Source organism: Eleutherodactylus coqui, chromosome 13 (assembly GCF_035609145.1).
Source record: "Eleutherodactylus coqui strain aEleCoq1 chromosome 13, aEleCoq1.hap1, whole genome shotgun sequence".
NCBI classification, from domain to species: Eukaryota; Metazoa; Chordata; class Amphibia; order Anura; family Eleutherodactylidae; genus Eleutherodactylus; species Eleutherodactylus coqui.
In genome coordinates, this window is record NC_089849.1 from 124,564,550 (window position 1) to 124,582,965 (window position 18,416).

Here is an 18,416-nt window from a genome sequence, read left to right on the forward strand (position 1 = left end):
GAATACCCAGCCTCCAACAAGCGAATACTCTGATTGGTTAATCCAGCGCCGCATCAGCCAATGAAAGCCGGCACTGGGTTAACCAGTCAGAGCATAAGCTTGCTGGAGGCTGGGTATTCAAGATCCGCTTCTAGGAAGAAATGCTCTGTCGGCATGGAGGACCACGCGGCAGCATGCAGACCATCATGAGGACTGGAACGCTGGCGCTAGGCAAGTATTAGACGGCCCCCAAGTCTCAGCTTGCGAGCTTCTTGACTTGCGAGCAGGCTCGTAACCTGAGTTATCACTCTTAAATCAGAGCAAAAATTTGGGAAAGAGCCTGCTCGCACTCAAGAAGCTCGTAAGCTGAGGCACCACTGTATAATACTTGGTGATGGAAATGTAATGCTCTGGGGCTGCTCTCTGTGTCTGCACGCTTACCATCATAGAATTCACTAGGACTTTTTCTCCCTCCCAAGGCGTGGGCTGGTGAGGTCATCTGTCAAAATACTAAACGTGGACCTTGTGTGTGTAATGCATATATTGGAGATGTATGCAAGAGTCCACTGCAGAACTGAAAGAATTCTTCATGGAGAAGGTAAGAACTCTTGCAGTGCATATCAGTCACAGACAGACAACTATAAGAAGTGTGAGACGGAGGCCATTTTTCCAGAGGAGCCAATACCAAGTAGTAGAGCAAAGGGTTCTGTATTACACTATTGCAAAGTTATTGCCCGATATGGTAACACCGACCCCCTGAACAAACAGCAGATATGAGGGGTTCTTTACTTTTTTTTTTTAAACAGTTGGATCTTTATCTACAATCAGAGCAAAATACTCGGCATCTTTCAGAATCTCATTTTTCAGGTGATTTTTCCGATGCTTCAAAAGTTCTGAGCTACTAATAAAGCACTTCAAGCATTCGGAACAAGAATACGGCCGCTCTCCCGTGTGGATGCGCTGGTGAACAACAAGATAGGAATTACTGAAGAAACATTTCCCACATTCCAAGCAAGGATATGGTTTTTCACCCGTATGGACCCTCTGATGGACAACAAGATTTGAGTTCCTGGCAAAACTTTTCCCACATTCTGAACAAGAAAATGGCTTTTCACCTGTGTGAACTTTCTTATGGTTTGCAAGATTTGACATTCTGCTAAAACATTTCCCACATTCGAGGCATGAATATGGTTTCTCCCCAGTGTGTCGCCTCTTATGTGCAATAAGGTAAGACTTTAGCTTAAAGCATTTTCCACACTCCAGACAAGAATACGGCTTATCAACCATCTTACAATGGAGTTCATCTTTGATGTCCATGGATGCAGATGACACATACTCTGTAGGGCTGCTGGGTGGATCAGGGTTATTTCTCATGATGGGCTTTTCTTCATAGGAGACAAATAACTCAATATGAGCCGATGAATACTCTTGTATATGATCTGCAGCTGTATGAATGTCTGTACAACCTCCTTCATCCCATGGTTCCTCCTTAACACGTGCAGACGGGTCATGTGTGTGATCTCTGGAGTCTTTTAAAAGCTCTTCGTCTGATGAGACTAGTTCCTCCTTAATGGGAGCGGTTGGGCAGTGAGGGATAAGACCCGTGTGTCTACAGAGAGTGGCGTTAGGGAGATCTTCTGGTCCACATAGTGCCGCTGTCTTGGTAACCTCCGGACAGTCATTTATCTTCGGCTCATCTGATGATGCGCATTTTGTTATCTGAAAATCTCTAATTTTATTCTGGTCATTAATGAAACAATCTGGTGAAGAAACAGAAGTGCGCGAAGCTTCAGATAATGTAGACGTCTCGGTGAGATCTGTGGAGACAGAGATATTCGGAGTCATTACTCCTCTGACCAATCACGCTACATTGTGGAGGAGGTTTGCACTTTGTCATCTGGCCTAAAACATTTAGGGTTCTTTTCTAATTACGTGTTTGAAACATATTTCCTTATTTTTGCTAATTACACCTTCATACAACTCTGTAGCTTTAGATTTTAAGTAAAATAATACCCAACGCGTAAAACACCTTCTTATGGATCATGTAGGTGGTGCGTCTAATCCTGAATAAGGTGGAGAAGTGATGTCAAATTACTGATGGAAGCTGCTTGACCCTGGCTGGATCAAACTGACATAAAAGAGCGGCCATTCTTCATCTTCGCCTTCATACGGCACCGATGAACTGCCTCCGCCAACAGCGTCCCTTGAGGTAAACTAGTAGAGGTTTTAGGGACGTCTACTTGTCTCTGCACATCATGGGGGAATTTATTAACCCCTTGAGTGGCGGGTTTCCTACCACCCTGTCGTGCCCACCAGGGCAGGTTTTTTAAATGGTCTAATCATTGAATTTCAACAAATTTTGCAGTCGCGTTCCAAGAGCCATGACTTTCTCATTTTTCCATTGACACGGCCATATAAGGGCTTGTTTTTTGTGGGACAAGTTGTACTTTTTGATGGCATCATTTTTGGGTGTATATAATGTATTGCAGAACTTTTGTAAAAACATTTGTAGGGAGATTGGGGGAAAAAAAAAAGAAATTCTGCCATTTGTTTTTTGAATTTCATTTTTACGGCGTTCAACATGCAGAATAAATAGTGTGATAACGTTATTCTCCGAGTCAGCACGATTCTGGCGATAACGAGTTTATACAGTTTTTAGGTTTCGGGGAGGAAAAAAGAAAAAAAAGGGGGCCATGTCATTAAGGGGTTAAATAATGTACCAACTTCCTTCTCTGGGTCATTACGACGCAGGGATACCACATGTGTGATTTTATTTTACATTTTTTACAAAGTAAAGGGAGACAAGTGTTTTTTAAATTTTTTTACTTTTTTTTTTTTTTAAATTTTTTTTATTTTTGTCCCTTTAGGAGACTTCCACAGGGACCCATCAGGACCCCCTGATCACTTTCTGGAGGTCCGATGGTGACAGCCCATTACATGCTGCAGTGACTGCCCTTTACATGCTTCAGTCACATAGACTGCAGCATGTAAAGGGATAACACAGCAGAGATCGGAGGTTTTCTCTGATCTCTGCTGTAAGAGCTAGTACCTAGCTATCCTCTGGCAGCCAAGCATCAGCTCCCCCTGCCACAGAGATCATCGGCTTGCTTCTGACAAGCCGATGGTCTCTATGGCAACCTATAAACGAAGCAGGAGACTTAGAAGCAGGAGATTGCCGGCATATCGGCAATATCTTCTGCATCTGTTTTTCAAAGTCCTTGCTTTGTTCTCTGTGGGCCTATGCAGGCAGAGCACAGTGCCACAGCTTGTGGCATTGTGCTCTGCAGCTCCCATAGTGATACATAGCCCGGAAATCTTCCGGGCTATATCACTATCGGCAGTGGAGCTCATCCCGGAAAATTTCCGGGCGTGCCACTCAAGGGGTTAAGACTGGCATTCCAAACTCCAGTCTTAATATGATCGCTGCTGGCGCACAATGTCTAATGCACACGTCAAACACAAGGCCTGTGGGCTAAACCCAGTCCGCCCCCTTATTTTATGTGAAGAAAAAAGAAACACAGCAGCACTCCAAAGATTCAGCCACACCGCTGGTGCAAGGCACTATGCAATAGCCCAGTTAGGGTCCCGACTCCCCGGGTCCACCGTTGATCAGCAATGTAGAAAAGGAGAAGAACCGGGCAGCATTCACTAAATATCCTCTTCTTTATTAGAATCAATACATCATGAGGAAGCAAGCAGCCACGTATCGACCCTGCACTCGGGTCTTTATCAAGCTTGATAAAGACCCGAGTGCAGGGTCGATACGTGGCTGCTTGCTTCCTCATGATGTATTGATTCTAATAAAGAAGAGGATATTTAGTGAATGCTGCCCGGTTCTTCTCCTTTTCTACATTCCCTTATTTTATGTGGCCCACTGGCCGTGCATCAATTATAACAGGAATTATACACACCCCATCTACAGCTCTGGTCCAGTGGCTGCTGCCGCGGAGTCTGTGACCACCGGCGTTTGTGCAGAGGTGAGAGGTCAGTGGACACAGACTCCGCATCGGCTGACAATAGGAGGCTCGATGAGTGTAAAGCCTGGAGGGAGGCCAATAGGGGGTCTAGCCAAAAGCATCCCTACAGGTTGCCGCCGGACCGAATCTGCAGGTGGGGCGAGTATAATTCCTGTTATTGGCCACTGGTCAGACAGCATCCTTGGAACTACTGTGGTGGTCGCTATTACTACTGCGGCCACTACAGGGGGGAAGAAGTCGCTATTACTACTGCGGCCACTACGGGGGGGAAGAAGTCGCTATTACTACTGCGGCCACTACGGGGGGAAGGAGTCGCTATTACTACTGCGGCCACTACTAGGGGAAAAGTCGCTATTACTACTGCGGCCACTACGGGGGGGGGGGGGGGGGGGAGTGGCCATTAGTACTGCGGCCACTACGGGGGGAAGGAGTCGCCATTACTACGGCGGCCACTACGGGGGGGGGGGGGGGGGGGGAGGAGTCGCCATTACTACTGCGGCCCCTACGGGGGGGGAGGAGTCGCCATTACTACTGCGGCCACTACGGGGGGGGGGGGAGGAGTCGCCATTACTACTGTGGCCACTACGGGGGGAAGGAGTCGCTATTACTACTGCGGCCACTACGGGGGGAAGGAGTCGCCATTACTACTGCGGCCACTACGGGGGGGGGGGGGGGAAGAGTCGCCATTACTACTGTGGCCACTACGGGGGGAAGGAGTCGCTATTACTACTGCGGCCACTACGGGGGGAAGGAGTCGCCATTACTACTGCAGCCACTACGGGGGAGAGAAGTCGCCATTACTACTGCGGCCACTACGGGGGAGAGAAGTCGCCATTACTACTGCGGCCACTACGGGGGAGAGGAGTCGCCATTACTACTGCGGCCACTACGGGGGAGAGAAGTCGCCATTACTACTGCGGCCACTACGGGGGAGAGGAGTCGCCATTACTACTGCGGCCACTACGGGGGGGAGGAGTCGCCATTACTACTGCGGCCACTACGTCGGGGAGGAGTCGCCATTACTACTGCGGCCACTACGTCGGGGAGGAGTCGCCATTACTACTGCGGCCACTACGTCGGGGAGGAGTCGCCATTACTACTGCGGCCACTACGTCGGGGAGGAGTCGCCATTACTACTGCGGCCACTACGTCGGGGAGGAGTCGCCATTACTACTGCGGCCACTACGTCGGGGAGGAGTCGCCATTACTACTGCGGCCACTACGGGGGGAAGGAGTCGCCATTACTACTGCGGCCACTACGGCGGGAAGGAGTCGCCATTACTACTGCGGCCACTACGGGGGGGAAGGAGTCGCCATTACTACTGCAGCCACTACGGGGGGAAGGAGTCGCCATTACTACTGCGGCCACTACGGGGGGAAGGAGTCGCCATTACTACTGCAGCCACTACGGGGGGGAAGGAGTCGCCATTACTACTGTGGCCACTACGGGGGGAAGGAGTCGCCATTACTACTGCGGCGACTACGGGGGGAAAGAGTCGCCATTACTACTGCGGCCACTACGGGGGGGGGAGGAGTTGCCATTACTACTGCGGCCACTACGGGGGGGAGGAGTCGCCATTACTACTGCGGCCACTACGGGGGGGAGGAGTCGCCATTACTACTGCGGCCACTACGTCGGGGAGGAGTCGCCATTACTACTGCGGCCACTACGTCGGGGAGGAGTCGCCATTACTACTGCGGCCACTACGTCGGGGAGGAGTCGCCATTACTACTGCGGCCACTACGTCGGGGAGGAGTCGCCATTACTACTGCGGCCACTACGTCTGGGAGGAGTTGCCATTACTACTGCGGCCACTACGGGGGGAAGGAGTCGCCATTACTACTGCGGCCACTACGTCTGGGAGGAGTTGCCATTACTACTGCGGCCACTACGGGGGGAAGGAGTCGCCATTACTACTGCGGCCACTACGGCGGGAAGGAGTCGCCATTACTACTGCGGCCACTACGGGGGGGAAGGAGTCGCCATTACTACTGCAGCCACTACGGGGGGAAGGAGTCGCCATTACTACTGCGGCCACTACGGGGGGAAGGAGTCGCCATTACTACTGCGGCCACTACGGGGGGGAAGGAGTCGCCATTACTACTGTGGCCACTACGGGGGGAAGGAGTCGCCATTACTACTGCGGCGACTACGGGGGGAAAGAGTCGCCATTACTACTGCGGCCACTACGGGGGGGGGGAGGAGTTGCCATTACTAATGCGGCCACTACGGGGGGGAGGAGTCGTCATTACTACTGCGGCCACTACGGGGGGGAGGAGTCGTCATTACTACTGCGGCCACTACGGGGGGAAGGAGTCGCTATTACTACTGCGGCCACTACGGGGGGGGAAGGAGTCGCTATTACTACTGCGGCCACTACGGGGGGGGGGAAGGAGTCGCTATTACTACTGCGGCCACTACGGGGGAAAAAGTCGCTATTACTACTGCGGCCACTACTAGGGGAAAAGTCGCTATTACTACTGCGGCCACTATGGGGGGGTGGGGGGGGGGGGAGTCGCCATTAGTACTGCGGCCACTACAGGGGGAAGGAGTCGCCATTACTACGGCGGCCACTACGGGGGAGAGGAGTCGCCATTAGTACTGCGGCCACTACGGGGGAGAGGAGTCGCCATTAGTACTGCGGCCACTACGGGGGGAAGGAGTCGCCATTACTACGGCGGCCACTACTGGGGGAAGGAGTCGCCATTACTACTGCGGCCACTACGGGGGGAAAAGTCGCTATTACTACTGCGGCCACTACGGGGGGGGGGGGGGGGGAAGGAGTCGCTATTACTACTGCTGCCACTACGGGGGGAAAAGTCGCTATTACTACTGCGGCCACTACGGGGGGGGGGGGAAGGAGTCGCTATTACTACTGCGGCCACTACGGGGGGAAAAGTCGCTATTACTACTGCGGCCACTACGGAGGGAAAAGTCGCTATTACTACTGCGGCCACTACGGGGGGAAAAGTCGCTATTACTACTGCGGCCACTACGGGGGGAAAAGTCGCTATTACTACTGCGGCCACTACGGGTGGAAAAGTCGCTATTACTACTGCGGCCACTACGGGGGGAAAAGTCGCTATTACTACTGCGGCCACTACGGGGGGGAGTGGCCATTAGTACTGCGGCCACTATGGGGGGAAGGAGTTGCCATTACTACTGCGGCCACTACGGGGGGGAGGACTCGCCATTACTACTGCGGCCACTACGGGGGGGAGGAGTCGCCATTACTACTGCGGCCACTATGGGGGGGGGGGGGAGGAGCCGCTATCACTAATGCAGCCACTACGGGGGGGGGGGGGGAGGAGTCGCCATTACTACTGCGGCCACTACGGGGGGGAGGAGTCGTCATTACTACTGCGGCCACTACGGGGGGAAGGAGTCGCTATTACTACTGCGGCCACTACGGGGGGGGAAGGAGTCGCTATTACTACTGCGGCCACTACGGGGGGGGGAAGGAGTCGCTATTACTACTGCGGCCACTACGGGGGAAAAAGTCGCTATTACTACTGCGGCCACTACTAGGGGAAAAGTCGCTATTACTACTGCGGCCACTATGGGGGGGGGGGGGGGGAGTCGCCATTAGTACTGCGGCCACTACAGGGGGAAGGAGTCGCCATTACTACGGCGGCCACTACGGGGGAGAGGAGTCGCCATTAGTACTGCGGCCACTACGGGGGGGGGGGGAAGGAGTCGCTATTACTACTGCGGCCACTACGGGGGGAAAAGTCGCTATTACTACTGCGGCCACTACGGGGGGAAAAGTCGCTATTACTACTGCGGCCACTACGGGGGGAAAAGTCGCTATTACTACTGCGGCCACTACGGGGGGAAAAGTCGCTATTACTACTGCGGCCACTACGGGTGGAAAAGTCGCTATTACTACTGCGGCCACTACGGGGGGAAAAGTCGCTATTACTACTGCGGCCACTACGGGGGGGAGTGGCCATTAGTACTGCGGCCACTATGGGGGGAAGGAGTTGCCATTACTACTGCGGCCACTACGGGGGGGAGGAGTCGCCATTACTACTGCGGCCACTACGGGGGGGAGGAGTCGCCATTACTACTGCGGCCACTATGGGGGGGGGGGAGGAGCCGCTATCACTAATGCAGCCACTACGGGGGGGGGGGAGGGGGAGGAGTCACCATTACTACTGCGGCCACTACGGGGGGGGAGAGGAGTCGCCATTACTACTGCGGCCACTACGGGGGGGAGGAGTCGTCATTACTACTGCGGCCACTACGGGGGGAAGGAGTCGCTATTACTACTGCGGCCACTACGGAGGGGGAAGGAGTCGCTATTACTACTGCGGCCACTACGGGGGGGGAAGGAGTCGCTATTACTACTGCGGCCACTACGGGGGAAAAAGTCGCTATTACTACTGCGGCCACTACTAGGGGAAAAGTCGCTATTACTACTGCGGCCACTATGGGGGGGGGGGGGGGGGGAGTCGCCATTAGTACTGCGGCCACTACAGGGGGAAGGAGTCGCCATTACTACGGCGGCCACTACGGGGGAGAGGAGTCGCCATTAGTACTGCGGCCACTACGGGGAGAGGAGTCGCCATTAGTACTGCGGCCACTACGGGGGGAAGGAGTCGCCATTACTACGGCGGCCACTACTGGGGGAAGGAGTCGCTATTACTACTGCGGCCACTACGGGGGGAAAAGTCGCTATTACTACTGCGGCCACTACGGGGGGGGGGGAAGGAGTCGCTATTACTACTGCGGCCACTACGGGGGGAAAAGTCGCTATTACTACTGCGGCCACTACGGGGGGGGGGGGGGGGAAGGAGTCGCTATTACTACTGCGGCCACTACGGGGGGAAAAGTCGCTATTACTACTGCGGCCACTACGGAGGGAAAAGTCGCTATTACTACTGCGGCCACTACGGGGGGGAGGAGTCACCATTACTACTGCGGCCACTACGGGGGGGAGGAGTCACCATTACTACTGCGGCCACTATGGGGGGGGGGGGAGGAGCCGCTATCACTAATGCAGCCACTACGGGGGGGGGGGGGGGAGGAGTCACCATTACTACTGCGGCCACTACGGGGGGGGGGAGAGGAGTCGCCATTACTACTGCGGCCACTACGGGGGGGTGGGGGGGAGGAGTCGCCATTACTACTGCGGCCACTACGGGAGGAAAAGTCGCTATTACTACTGCGGCTACTACAGGGGGGAAGGAGTCTCTATTACTACTGCGGCCACTACGGGGGGGGGAAGGAGTCGCTATTACTACTGCGGCCACTACGGGGGGTGGGTGGAGGAGTCGCTATTACTACTGCGGCCACTACGGGGGGGAAGAGTGGCTAATACTACTGCGGCCACTACGGGGGGAGGAGTGGCTTACTACTGCGGCCACTACGGGGGGAGGAGTGGCTATTACTACTGCGGCCACTACGGGGGGAGGAGTGGCTATTACTACTGCGGCCACTATGGGGGGGGGAGGAGTGGCTATTACTACTGCAGCCACTACGGGGGGAGGAGTGGCTATTACTACTGCGGCCACTACGGGGGGAGGAGTGGCTATTACTACTGCGGCCACTACGGGGGGAGGAGTGGCTATTACTACTGCGGCCACTACGGGGGGAGGAGTGGCTATTACTACTGCGGCCACTACGAGGGAGGAGTCGCTATTACTACTGCGGCCACTACGAGGGGGGGAGGAGTCGCTATTACTACTGCGGCCACTACGAGGGGGGGGAGGAGTCGCTATTACTACTGCGGCCACTACGGGGGGAGGAGTCACTATTACTACTGCGGCCACTACGGGGGGAGGAGTCGCTATTACTACTGCGGCCACTACGGAGGGAGGAGTCGCTATTACTACTGCGGCCACTACGGGGGGGGAGGAGTCGCTATTACTACTGCGGCCACTACGGGGGGAGGAGTCGCTATTACTACTGCAGCCACTACGGGGGGAGGAGTCGCTATTACTACTGCGGCCACTACGGAGGGAGGAGTCGCTATTACTAAGAGTACGCTACTTCTGTCTATGGACACTTGGGTGTAACATGAGCGTCAGATCGCAGGACCGGCAGTCATTGTGGATGGTGATGAACGGGGGGGGGGGGGGGGGGGGGGGGGGGGGGGGACAACCTCTCCAGAAACACTGACCGTGGAAGAAGAGGACTGTGGACGATGATGGCGGACTACTGGTGAAACATCAGGCCAATGTCCAGCAACATCTCATCCCAGAAATGTAGTTTCATCGACATCTCAGTGAAGAAATTCTTGTTTTATTCGTGTTCTCGGCTTCTTGGGATTTGTCTTTGTACCTTCAGCTTCTGAGTGGCGGTTATTACATGTATAATACAACATGTATACATTTATAAGGACACGTCAGATCTTGGTAAGCAGACCTGATGGTATGCGACACAACAAATACACCGAGGTACCAAACGTTATGGGCAGGAAGGAATGTCATGCAGGACTCCTCCGGCCCACAGAGGTGCAGCAGACCAATGTGGCATCAATTCCACAAGTGGATGGAAGATGTCTGGAAGGATGTGGAGTCGTCTGGACGCCCCCACAGCTCCGGGGGTTTCGTCCTCTCCACCACATCCCATTAAATGCTTGCTGGACTCACGTTGGTGGATGTGCAGCCATATCGCTCGTAGGAACTCACCAGAATGCCCCTCCAACCCCTCGGGGGCGGCAGCCCCCCTGCCCCCCCCCCCCCCTCCTACCCCCAACATCTCCAAAAATAAATAAGTTAGGATTTCTTGAAAGTAGGGATGAAAAAAAAAATGGGAAAAAAATGGCTGCAGCAGGAAGGGTCAAACTAGAAAGATAAAAATGAGCAAATCTGGTCATCTCACTATAATCATACTGACCCGCAGAATAAAGTGATCTTTAGCGCACGGTGACCCTCATAATGAAACGGAGAATGCAAATGGGGAAATTGCAGGATTTGTACATTCATCTCACTTAAACATTTTAATAATGTCCCCGTACGTTATAGGGGGGCACCACGAGCGGCCATCAAAAGCACAACGGGTCTCGCAAAAAAACAAGCAAATCACAAGAGCAACAGCGAAACTCCTCAGCAGAGTGCGATCAATCAGAAGACCGTCGTCCACGCGCCATCAGGTAGCATTCCTGGCCTAACGCACCTCCAGCATACAGGGATCTCCGGCATCCATGGTATCGTGAGTCCCGCATGCTTGGGTGGTGTAGTACACACATGCCACATTATGGGGGGGTCATGCCCCCTTTCTCAGAGGCTCGAGATTGGGCTGTAGCCCCTAAAATGTTGCGCGCATGTACTATGCATGAACATGACTGACAATCAGATATCCGCTGTTGGAGCTGAGATCAGATGTTTAACCCCTCAGATGCCAGAGTCAATTACGTCCGTGACATCTAAAGGTGTCAGAGGGAAAGGCATGGGCTAAGTAGCCTGTGAGTGTTATAGTGACAGGTGATGATGCCCTGGAATCATTCTAGAAACAATCAAGCCCCCTGCCCCTCTAGGGAGAAAGAAAAGAAGGTCAGTTAATCCAAAAGATGGCATGTACCCAAAATGGTGCCAATATGAACCACAGCCTGTCCCGCAGAATACAAGCCCTCGTAAGACCACATCAAAGGAGAAATCAAAAAGTGACGAGTCTTAAAATGTAGCGACACAAAAATGACTTTTTTTTTTAGAAAACATGTAGAATCTATAAAAATACTTAATTGGCGTCACGGTATTCGTACCGCGGCAAACAGTAAACGTGATACTAAACACAAAAAAACAGAAAATATGGGAAATGCTGAAAAAGGATTTTCTGCATCGGCTCCCTTCGGCTCGTTTCACGCGGGTGATCACAATTTTGTCGCAGGAAAATTGTGGCAAATTGCATCTTTGTTTCTGCGAGTTTTGAGCTTCAGCAATGATTCTTTTTAGAATAATCTTGCATCGCACGACTGCCGCCCGCGTTACAATCGTACAAGATAGTCACACGGTTTTTCTTTTTCTTTTTACGCAAAAGTCAATAGGACTTTCTAATGTGAAAATCACATGACAAGTGTGTTGCGTTGCGATAAATAGGAGGCTCGATAGGGAAACATGGGAGATAAAAAAAAGCAAAACGCAGAAAGATCGGGCAGGCAGTGATTTTTTTTTTCCTGCTCCACATCACATCAGTGAAAACATCGCAGATGGGAAGGAAACCCTTGTAAATCATTGGCTTCATAATCTGCTTTTTTACGGACTCTCGCATCAGGCGCAAAATTGCGCAATTTACTCACCCGGGTAAAACGAACCTGAGGCGAGACAAATCACGTGAGACTTGTGCATTGCGAGGCGCATAAATATGAACCCCATTCCTTTGAATGGAGTCATATGCACGAGCGATGTCACCACGATGCAGGAAACACACCGCAGCTGGTCCTATGTTGTACGTGATCTCACATTGTTTGCTGCAGGGTGCTGAGCCCGATCCAGAGGAGGCATTCATCTCCCACTTCTATTATCCAACCTTCATAGACTATAGCGTCCAATACCAAACATCAGTGCCCATGGATGTGCCCATAAATGGATCCGAGTGCCCACAACTACGGAGAGATCTTATACAATCCCTGATGTCATGATTGGTTCAAGAGTCGATTCTTTTGCTAGACATGAATGCACGGGTCGGTTCTATTCTTTTCTAGACATTGGTTCCGGTTTAGAAGACCCCTCCTCTGAACAGCGGGGACCCTGCATCCACTAGTGACTGGCATAAATACCAATTATTGCCACACAGGATCCAGACTGAGCGCTTACACCATCTGCACACCACGGTAATAGAAGGGATACCGCCATTACAAGAGCTCCGGTGTGCGGGGAAGCGATGACCCACAAACCCTCTAACTGAGAGGAGAGAATAAGACCTGCTCTAGAAAGGTCTTCAGATTAATTATGGACACACTATATACATACATTTAGGCGTATACGTCCGCTCCTATGGCATTAAAAGGGTTGTCCCGCGCCGAAACGGGTTTTTTTTTTTTTTCAATAGCCCCCCCGTTCGGCGCGAGACAAACCCGATGCAGGGGTTAAAAAAAACAAAACGGGTAGTGCTTACCCGAATCCCCGCGCTCCGGTGACTTCTTACTTACCTTGTGAAGATGGCCGCCGGGATCTTCACCCTCGGTGGACCACAGGTCTTCTGTGCGGTCCATTGCCGATTCCAGCCTCCTGATTGGCTGGAATCGGCACGTGACGGGGCGGAGCTACGAGGAGCCGCTCTCCGGCACGAGTGGCCCCATTCAGAAAAGAAGAAGACCGGACTGCGCAAGCGCGTCTAATCGGGCGATTAGACGCTGAAAATTAGACGGCACCATGGAGACGTGGACGCCAGCAACGGAGCAGGTAAGTGAATAACTTCTGTATGGCTCATAATTAATGCACAATGTACATTACAAAGTGCATTAATATGGCCATACAGAAGTGTATGGACCCACTTGCTTTCGCGGGACAACCCCTTTAATAGCCGCTGTTACTGGATATAAGGTGGGGGTGAGATTTATTGGACGTTTCTTCGTGAATTTGGGGCAAAATTTTTAAAGATTGAAATAAGTTATTTTTTAGGAATCTATCCTGGGACTGAAAAGAGTCCGAATGAAGTGATTAGAACGACTCCTCTGATCCACACACGGCATTTACCTCTGTGTTCAATCACACTTATTTCAAGCGCTGATTTGTCGGAAAGAGACGCCCCCACTGGGGTATTAAGATGTTCCGTTGGGCAGTACTGAGGGCTGGCACAAGTCTCTGGTAAACCTCTCGTACACGACCCATCTGTAGGAAACACAAAGTGATGAAATACATTGTTTTTACATTACATTTAGATGATTGTCATCTAACGGACCCCCAGCCCACTTTCTGTAGGAATAGTATTTGTTCTTGTAAGGCCCATTTACACGCAAAGATAATCTTTAAAAAAAAAAACTGAAATTTTCAGCAAACTTTTTGCATAAAATGTTAATGGCCATTAATACTTTATCACCTTCATTTGCATGTAAAGGGGCCTCCAGGAGTTGTTTGCAGACCTCAGTGTGTGATTAGTTATACGCTCAGCTGTGCACAAAGCTGCATCACGGCTGCTGGCAGGTTACAATGTTATCTGCCAGTTCCCCGTGGAGATAACAGCCTGCGGTCTACTGAAAAATAAATGTGTTTATCTCCAGTAACAGAACGATGGAGTTTAAGTTCACCTTAAAATCATTGTTCAAACGAAAAGTGCGCGCTGCCCGCGTTTACATGTAACGATTATTGCTAATTTTTGGTTGTTTGAACGAATTTTGAGCGATAACTGTTCCATTAAATGGGTCTTTACCTGGAGATATGAGGGTTTGGTGGTTCTCCATCATGACGTCCTTGTAGAGGTCCTTGTGTCCTTCTAGATACTCCCACTCCTCCATGGACAGATAGACGGTGACGTCCTCACACCTTACAGGAACCTGATAACATAGTGATACATTTATCATCCCTTGTGTTACTATGTCACGTCCCATCATCCCCGGCGCCGCTCACCTCTCCGGTCAGTAGATGAATGATCTTCTTGGTGAGCTCTAGGATCTTCTCCTCATTGTTCCTCCCATGTAAGTGATGAGGACCAGTGATGGAGCCCTGAGTCTTGCTCCACCCTTCTGTCACACTACTGGGAGTGTCAGACTCACCAGATATCTTCTTCACTACAGTGTAATCCTGTGTATGGAGAGAGGGATCACATTATACATTCCCAGAAGCCTCCACGTCTCAGTTGTGTCTGTCTCTGTCCCACTGCCCTTACCTCCCCAGTAAGCATGTAGATGATCTCCAGCGTGAGGTTGAGTATAATCGTAGTCATGCGACTTTTGCCCTTCTCCATCTTCAGCGAGTCAATCACATGACTTTGGTATTCGTCCATTCTCTTCGCGTCAGGCACGAGATTTCAGCAGAGCGTACGGCGTCTTCATGGGACCTAAGAGAGATATAGAGGAAACATGTTCAGCTCTCGACTCCCCAGGGGTCTTCTTGGGGGAACATCAGAGAAGCTTCTGGTCTCATAGACAACAGGCGAGCGTCACGCTCTATAGGACTAGAAAACATTACGATAATCATATCCCTGCTTACCGTGGTCCTTGCTGCAGAGCTTACAATCTACTCTCCTGCTTCTGGTACCAGACCCCCGATTCTGGGTAATTTCCCTAAAAAATAGGAAGGTGAGAATCTGAAGGCAACACTTTTAGACAGAAGAAAGATGTACAAGAACAGCGCGGCGGGCCATCAGTACATGCCTCACACACCGGTGTCCCATAAAGCCTGCTCCCCTCCAATACAACAACCAGTCCCAGACAGGACACCAAGGTCTGATCCTCCTGGGTCATAATACCTGACATCTCTAGTGCCAGAAAAACTACAAACATGGTGGAGATCAGCCTCTACTACATGAACAAGGTACAAAACAATCACCAGGTTTTTTATCCAACTATATCAGGAGACAGCACACCATAATCTGCCCCTACTGTAATATAATACCCAAACCATGTAGTCAGCCCCTCCCATGTTGCAAAACTCAAACCGGGTAGTCAGCCCCACGTGTAGTGTAATAACCAGTGGAATCTGCCCCTCCTGTATTATAATAACCAGGCAGTGTAATCGGCCCCTCCCGCGATGTAATAACCAGTGGAATCTGCCCCTCCTGTATTATAATAACCAGGCGGTGTAATGTGCCCCTCGTGCCATGTAATAACCAGGCGGTGTAATGTGCCCCTCGTGCCATGTAATAACCAGGCGGTGTAATGTGCCCCTCGTGCCATGTAATAACCAGGCGGTGTAATGTGCCCCTCGTGCGATGTAATAACCAGGCGGTGTAATGTGCCCCTCGTGCCATGTAATAACCAGGCGGTGTAATGTGCCCCTCGTGCCATGTAATAACCAGGCGGTGTAATGTGCCCCTCGTGCCATGTAATAACCAGGCGGTGTAATGTGCCCCTCGTGCCATGTAATAACCAGGCGGTGTAATGTGCCCCTCGTGCGATGTAATAACCAGGCAGTGTACTCTGCCCCTCATGTGATGTAATAACCAGGCAGTGTACTCTGCCCCTCATGTGATGTAATAACCAGGCAGTGTACTCTGCCCCTCATGTGATGTAATAACCAGGCAGTGTACTCTGCCCCTCAGGCCATGCAATAACCAGGCAGTGTAATTGGCCGCTCATGTGATGTAATAACCAGGCAGTGTAATCTGCCCCTCGTGCAATATAATAACCAGTGTAATCGGTCCCTTGTGCAATGTAATAACCAGGCAGTGTAATCGGTAATAACCAGGCAGTGTAATCGGGCCCTTGTGTCATGTAATAACCAGGCAGTGTAATCGGGCCCTTGTGTCATGTAATAACCAGGCAGTGTAATCGGCCCCTCATGTGATGTAATAACCAGGCAGTGTAATCGGACTCTCGTGCCATGCAATAACCAGGCAGTGTAATCGGACCCTCGTGCCATGCAATAACCAGGCAGTGTAATGTGCCCCTCGTGCCATGCAATAACCAGGCAGTGTAATGTGCCCCTCGTGCCATGCAATAACCAGGCGGTGTAATGTGCCCCTCGTGCCATGCAATAACCAGGCGGTGTAATCTGCCCCTCGTGTCATGTAATAACCAGGCGGTGTAATCTGCCCCTCGTGTCATGTAATAACCAGGCGGTGTAATCTGCCCCTCGTGTCATGTAATAACCAGGCGGTGTAATCTGCCCCTCGTGTCATGTAATAACCAGGCGGTGTAATCTGCCCCTCGTGTCATGTAATAACCAGGCGGTGTAATCTGCCCCTCGTGTCATGTAATAACCAGGCGGTGTAATCTGCCCCTCGTGTCATGTAATAACCAGGCGGTGTAATCTGCCCCTCGTGTCATGTAATAACCAGGCGGTGTAATCAGCCCCTCGTGTCATGTAATAACCAGGCGGTGTAATCAGCCCCTCGTGTCATGTAATAACCAGGCGGTGTAATCAGCCCCTCGTGTCATGTAATAACCAGGCTGTGTACTCGGCCCCTCGTGTCATGTAATAACCAGGCTGTGTACTCGGCCCCTCGTGTGATGTAATAACCAGGCAGTGTACTCGGCCCCTCGTGTGATGTAATAACCAGGCAGTGTACTCGGCCCCTCGTGTGATGTAATAACCAGGCAGTGTACTCTGCCCCTCATGTGATGTAATAACCAGGCAGTGTGCTCTGCCCCTCAGGCCATGCAATAACCAGGCAGTGTAATCAGCCGCTCATGTGATGTAATAACCAGGCAGTGTAATCTGCCCCTCGTGCAATATAATAACCAGTGTAATCGGTCCCTTGTGCAATGTAATAACCAGGCAGTGTAATCGGTAATAACCAGGCAGTGTAATCAGGCCCTTGTGTCATGTAATAACCAGGCAGTGTAATCGGACCCTCGTGCCATGCAATAACCAGGCAGTGTAATCGGACCCTCGTGCCATGTAATAACCAGGCAGTGTAATCGGCCCCTCGTGCCATTTAATAACCAGGCAGTGTAATCGGCCCCTCGTGCCATGTAATAACCGGGCAGTGTAATCTGCCCCTCCTGCCATGTAATAACCGGGCAGTGTAATCTGCCCCTCCTGTGATGTCATAACCGGGCAGTGTAATCTGCCCCTCCTGCGATGTAATAACCAGTGTATTCTGCCCCTCCTGTCATGTTATAACCAGGCAGTGTAATCGGCCCCTCGTGCAATGTAATAATTGGGCAGTGTAATCTGCCCCTCCTGCCATGTAATAACCGGGCAGTGTAATCTGCCCCTCGTGCCTCGTAATAACCAGGCAGTGTAATCTGCCCCTCGTGCCATGTAATAACCGGGCAGTGTAATCTGCCCCTCCTGCCATGTAATAACCAGGCAGTGTAATCTGCCCCTCCTGTCATGTAATAACCAGGCAGTGTATTCTGCCCCTCCTGCCATGTAATAACCAGGCAGTGTAATCTGCCCCTCCTGCCATGTAATAACCAGGCAGTGTAATCTGCCCCTCCTGCCATGTAATAACCAGGCAGTGTAATCTGCCCCTCCTGCCATGTAATAAGCAGGCAGTGTAATCTGCCCCTCCTGCCATGTAATAACCAGGCAGTGTATTCGGCCCCTCCTGCCATGTAATAACCAAGCAGTGTAATCGGCCCCTCCTGCCATGTAATAACCAAGCAGTGTATTCTACCCCTCCTGTGTTGGCTTCAGACACCTATAAGGCTCCAGTCTGCCCCTCCATGACACTACTGAGGCCAGAGTTGGCAGTCACACCCGGTACTCCGCAGGCTGCTGCTCCGATACTATAGGCGGCACACATGGCGCCTCCTGCCGCATCCACAACGGTGTGGATGATATTACCGCTGCCAGCCTCAGGGATGTCTCCTCCCAGATCCCTTCATCCTTCACCCGGATATTCTTCTCCCTCTTCCCATCCGCCATCACTGTTGCCTGGAGACCGCAATGCTGCCGATAGACTTT

At 51.7% G+C, this 18,416-nt stretch overlaps 1 protein-coding gene across 3 annotated transcripts; it reads right to left on the minus strand.

The window, feature by feature from the left end:
- Positions 1–671: 671 nt before the first annotated feature.
- Positions 672–18,411, minus strand: LOC136588102 (oocyte zinc finger protein XlCOF8.4-like). Of its 3 annotated transcripts, none has more exons than XM_066587061.1 (7): positions 18,297–18,411; positions 15,051–15,124; positions 14,728–14,898; positions 14,469–14,642; positions 14,272–14,395; positions 13,599–13,733; positions 672–1,796 (listed from the first exon to the last, which is right to left on the minus strand). In XM_066587061.1, the coding sequence occupies exons 3-7, from the start codon at positions 14,842–14,844 to the stop codon at positions 778–780; spliced, it is 1,569 nt and encodes a 522-aa protein (XP_066443158.1). In that variant the 5' UTR covers positions 14,845–14,898; positions 15,051–15,124; positions 18,297–18,411; the 3' UTR covers positions 672–777. The 3 variants fall into 3 exon arrangements, with proteins under 3 accessions (XP_066443158.1, XP_066443159.1, XP_066443160.1); XM_066587062.1 differs by lacking the exon at positions 18,297–18,411 and adding an exon at positions 18,210–18,262; XM_066587063.1 differs by lacking the exon at positions 13,599–13,733.
- Positions 18,412–18,416: the final 5 nt, after the last annotated feature.

Coding starts and splice junctions, on each gene's coding strand:
- LOC136588102 (XM_066587061.1), bottom strand. CDS start 14,844: ATGGACGAATACCAAAGTCATGTGATTGACTCGCTGAAGATGGAGAAG. Junction 14,643..14,727: donor TCTACATGCTTACTGGGGAG/GTAAGGGCAGTG, acceptor CTCCATACACAG/GATTACACTGTAGTGAAGAA. Junction 13,734..14,271: donor CCAAACCCTCATATCTCCAG/GTAAAGACCCAT, acceptor TGTTTCCTACAG/ATGGGTCGTGTACGAGAGGT.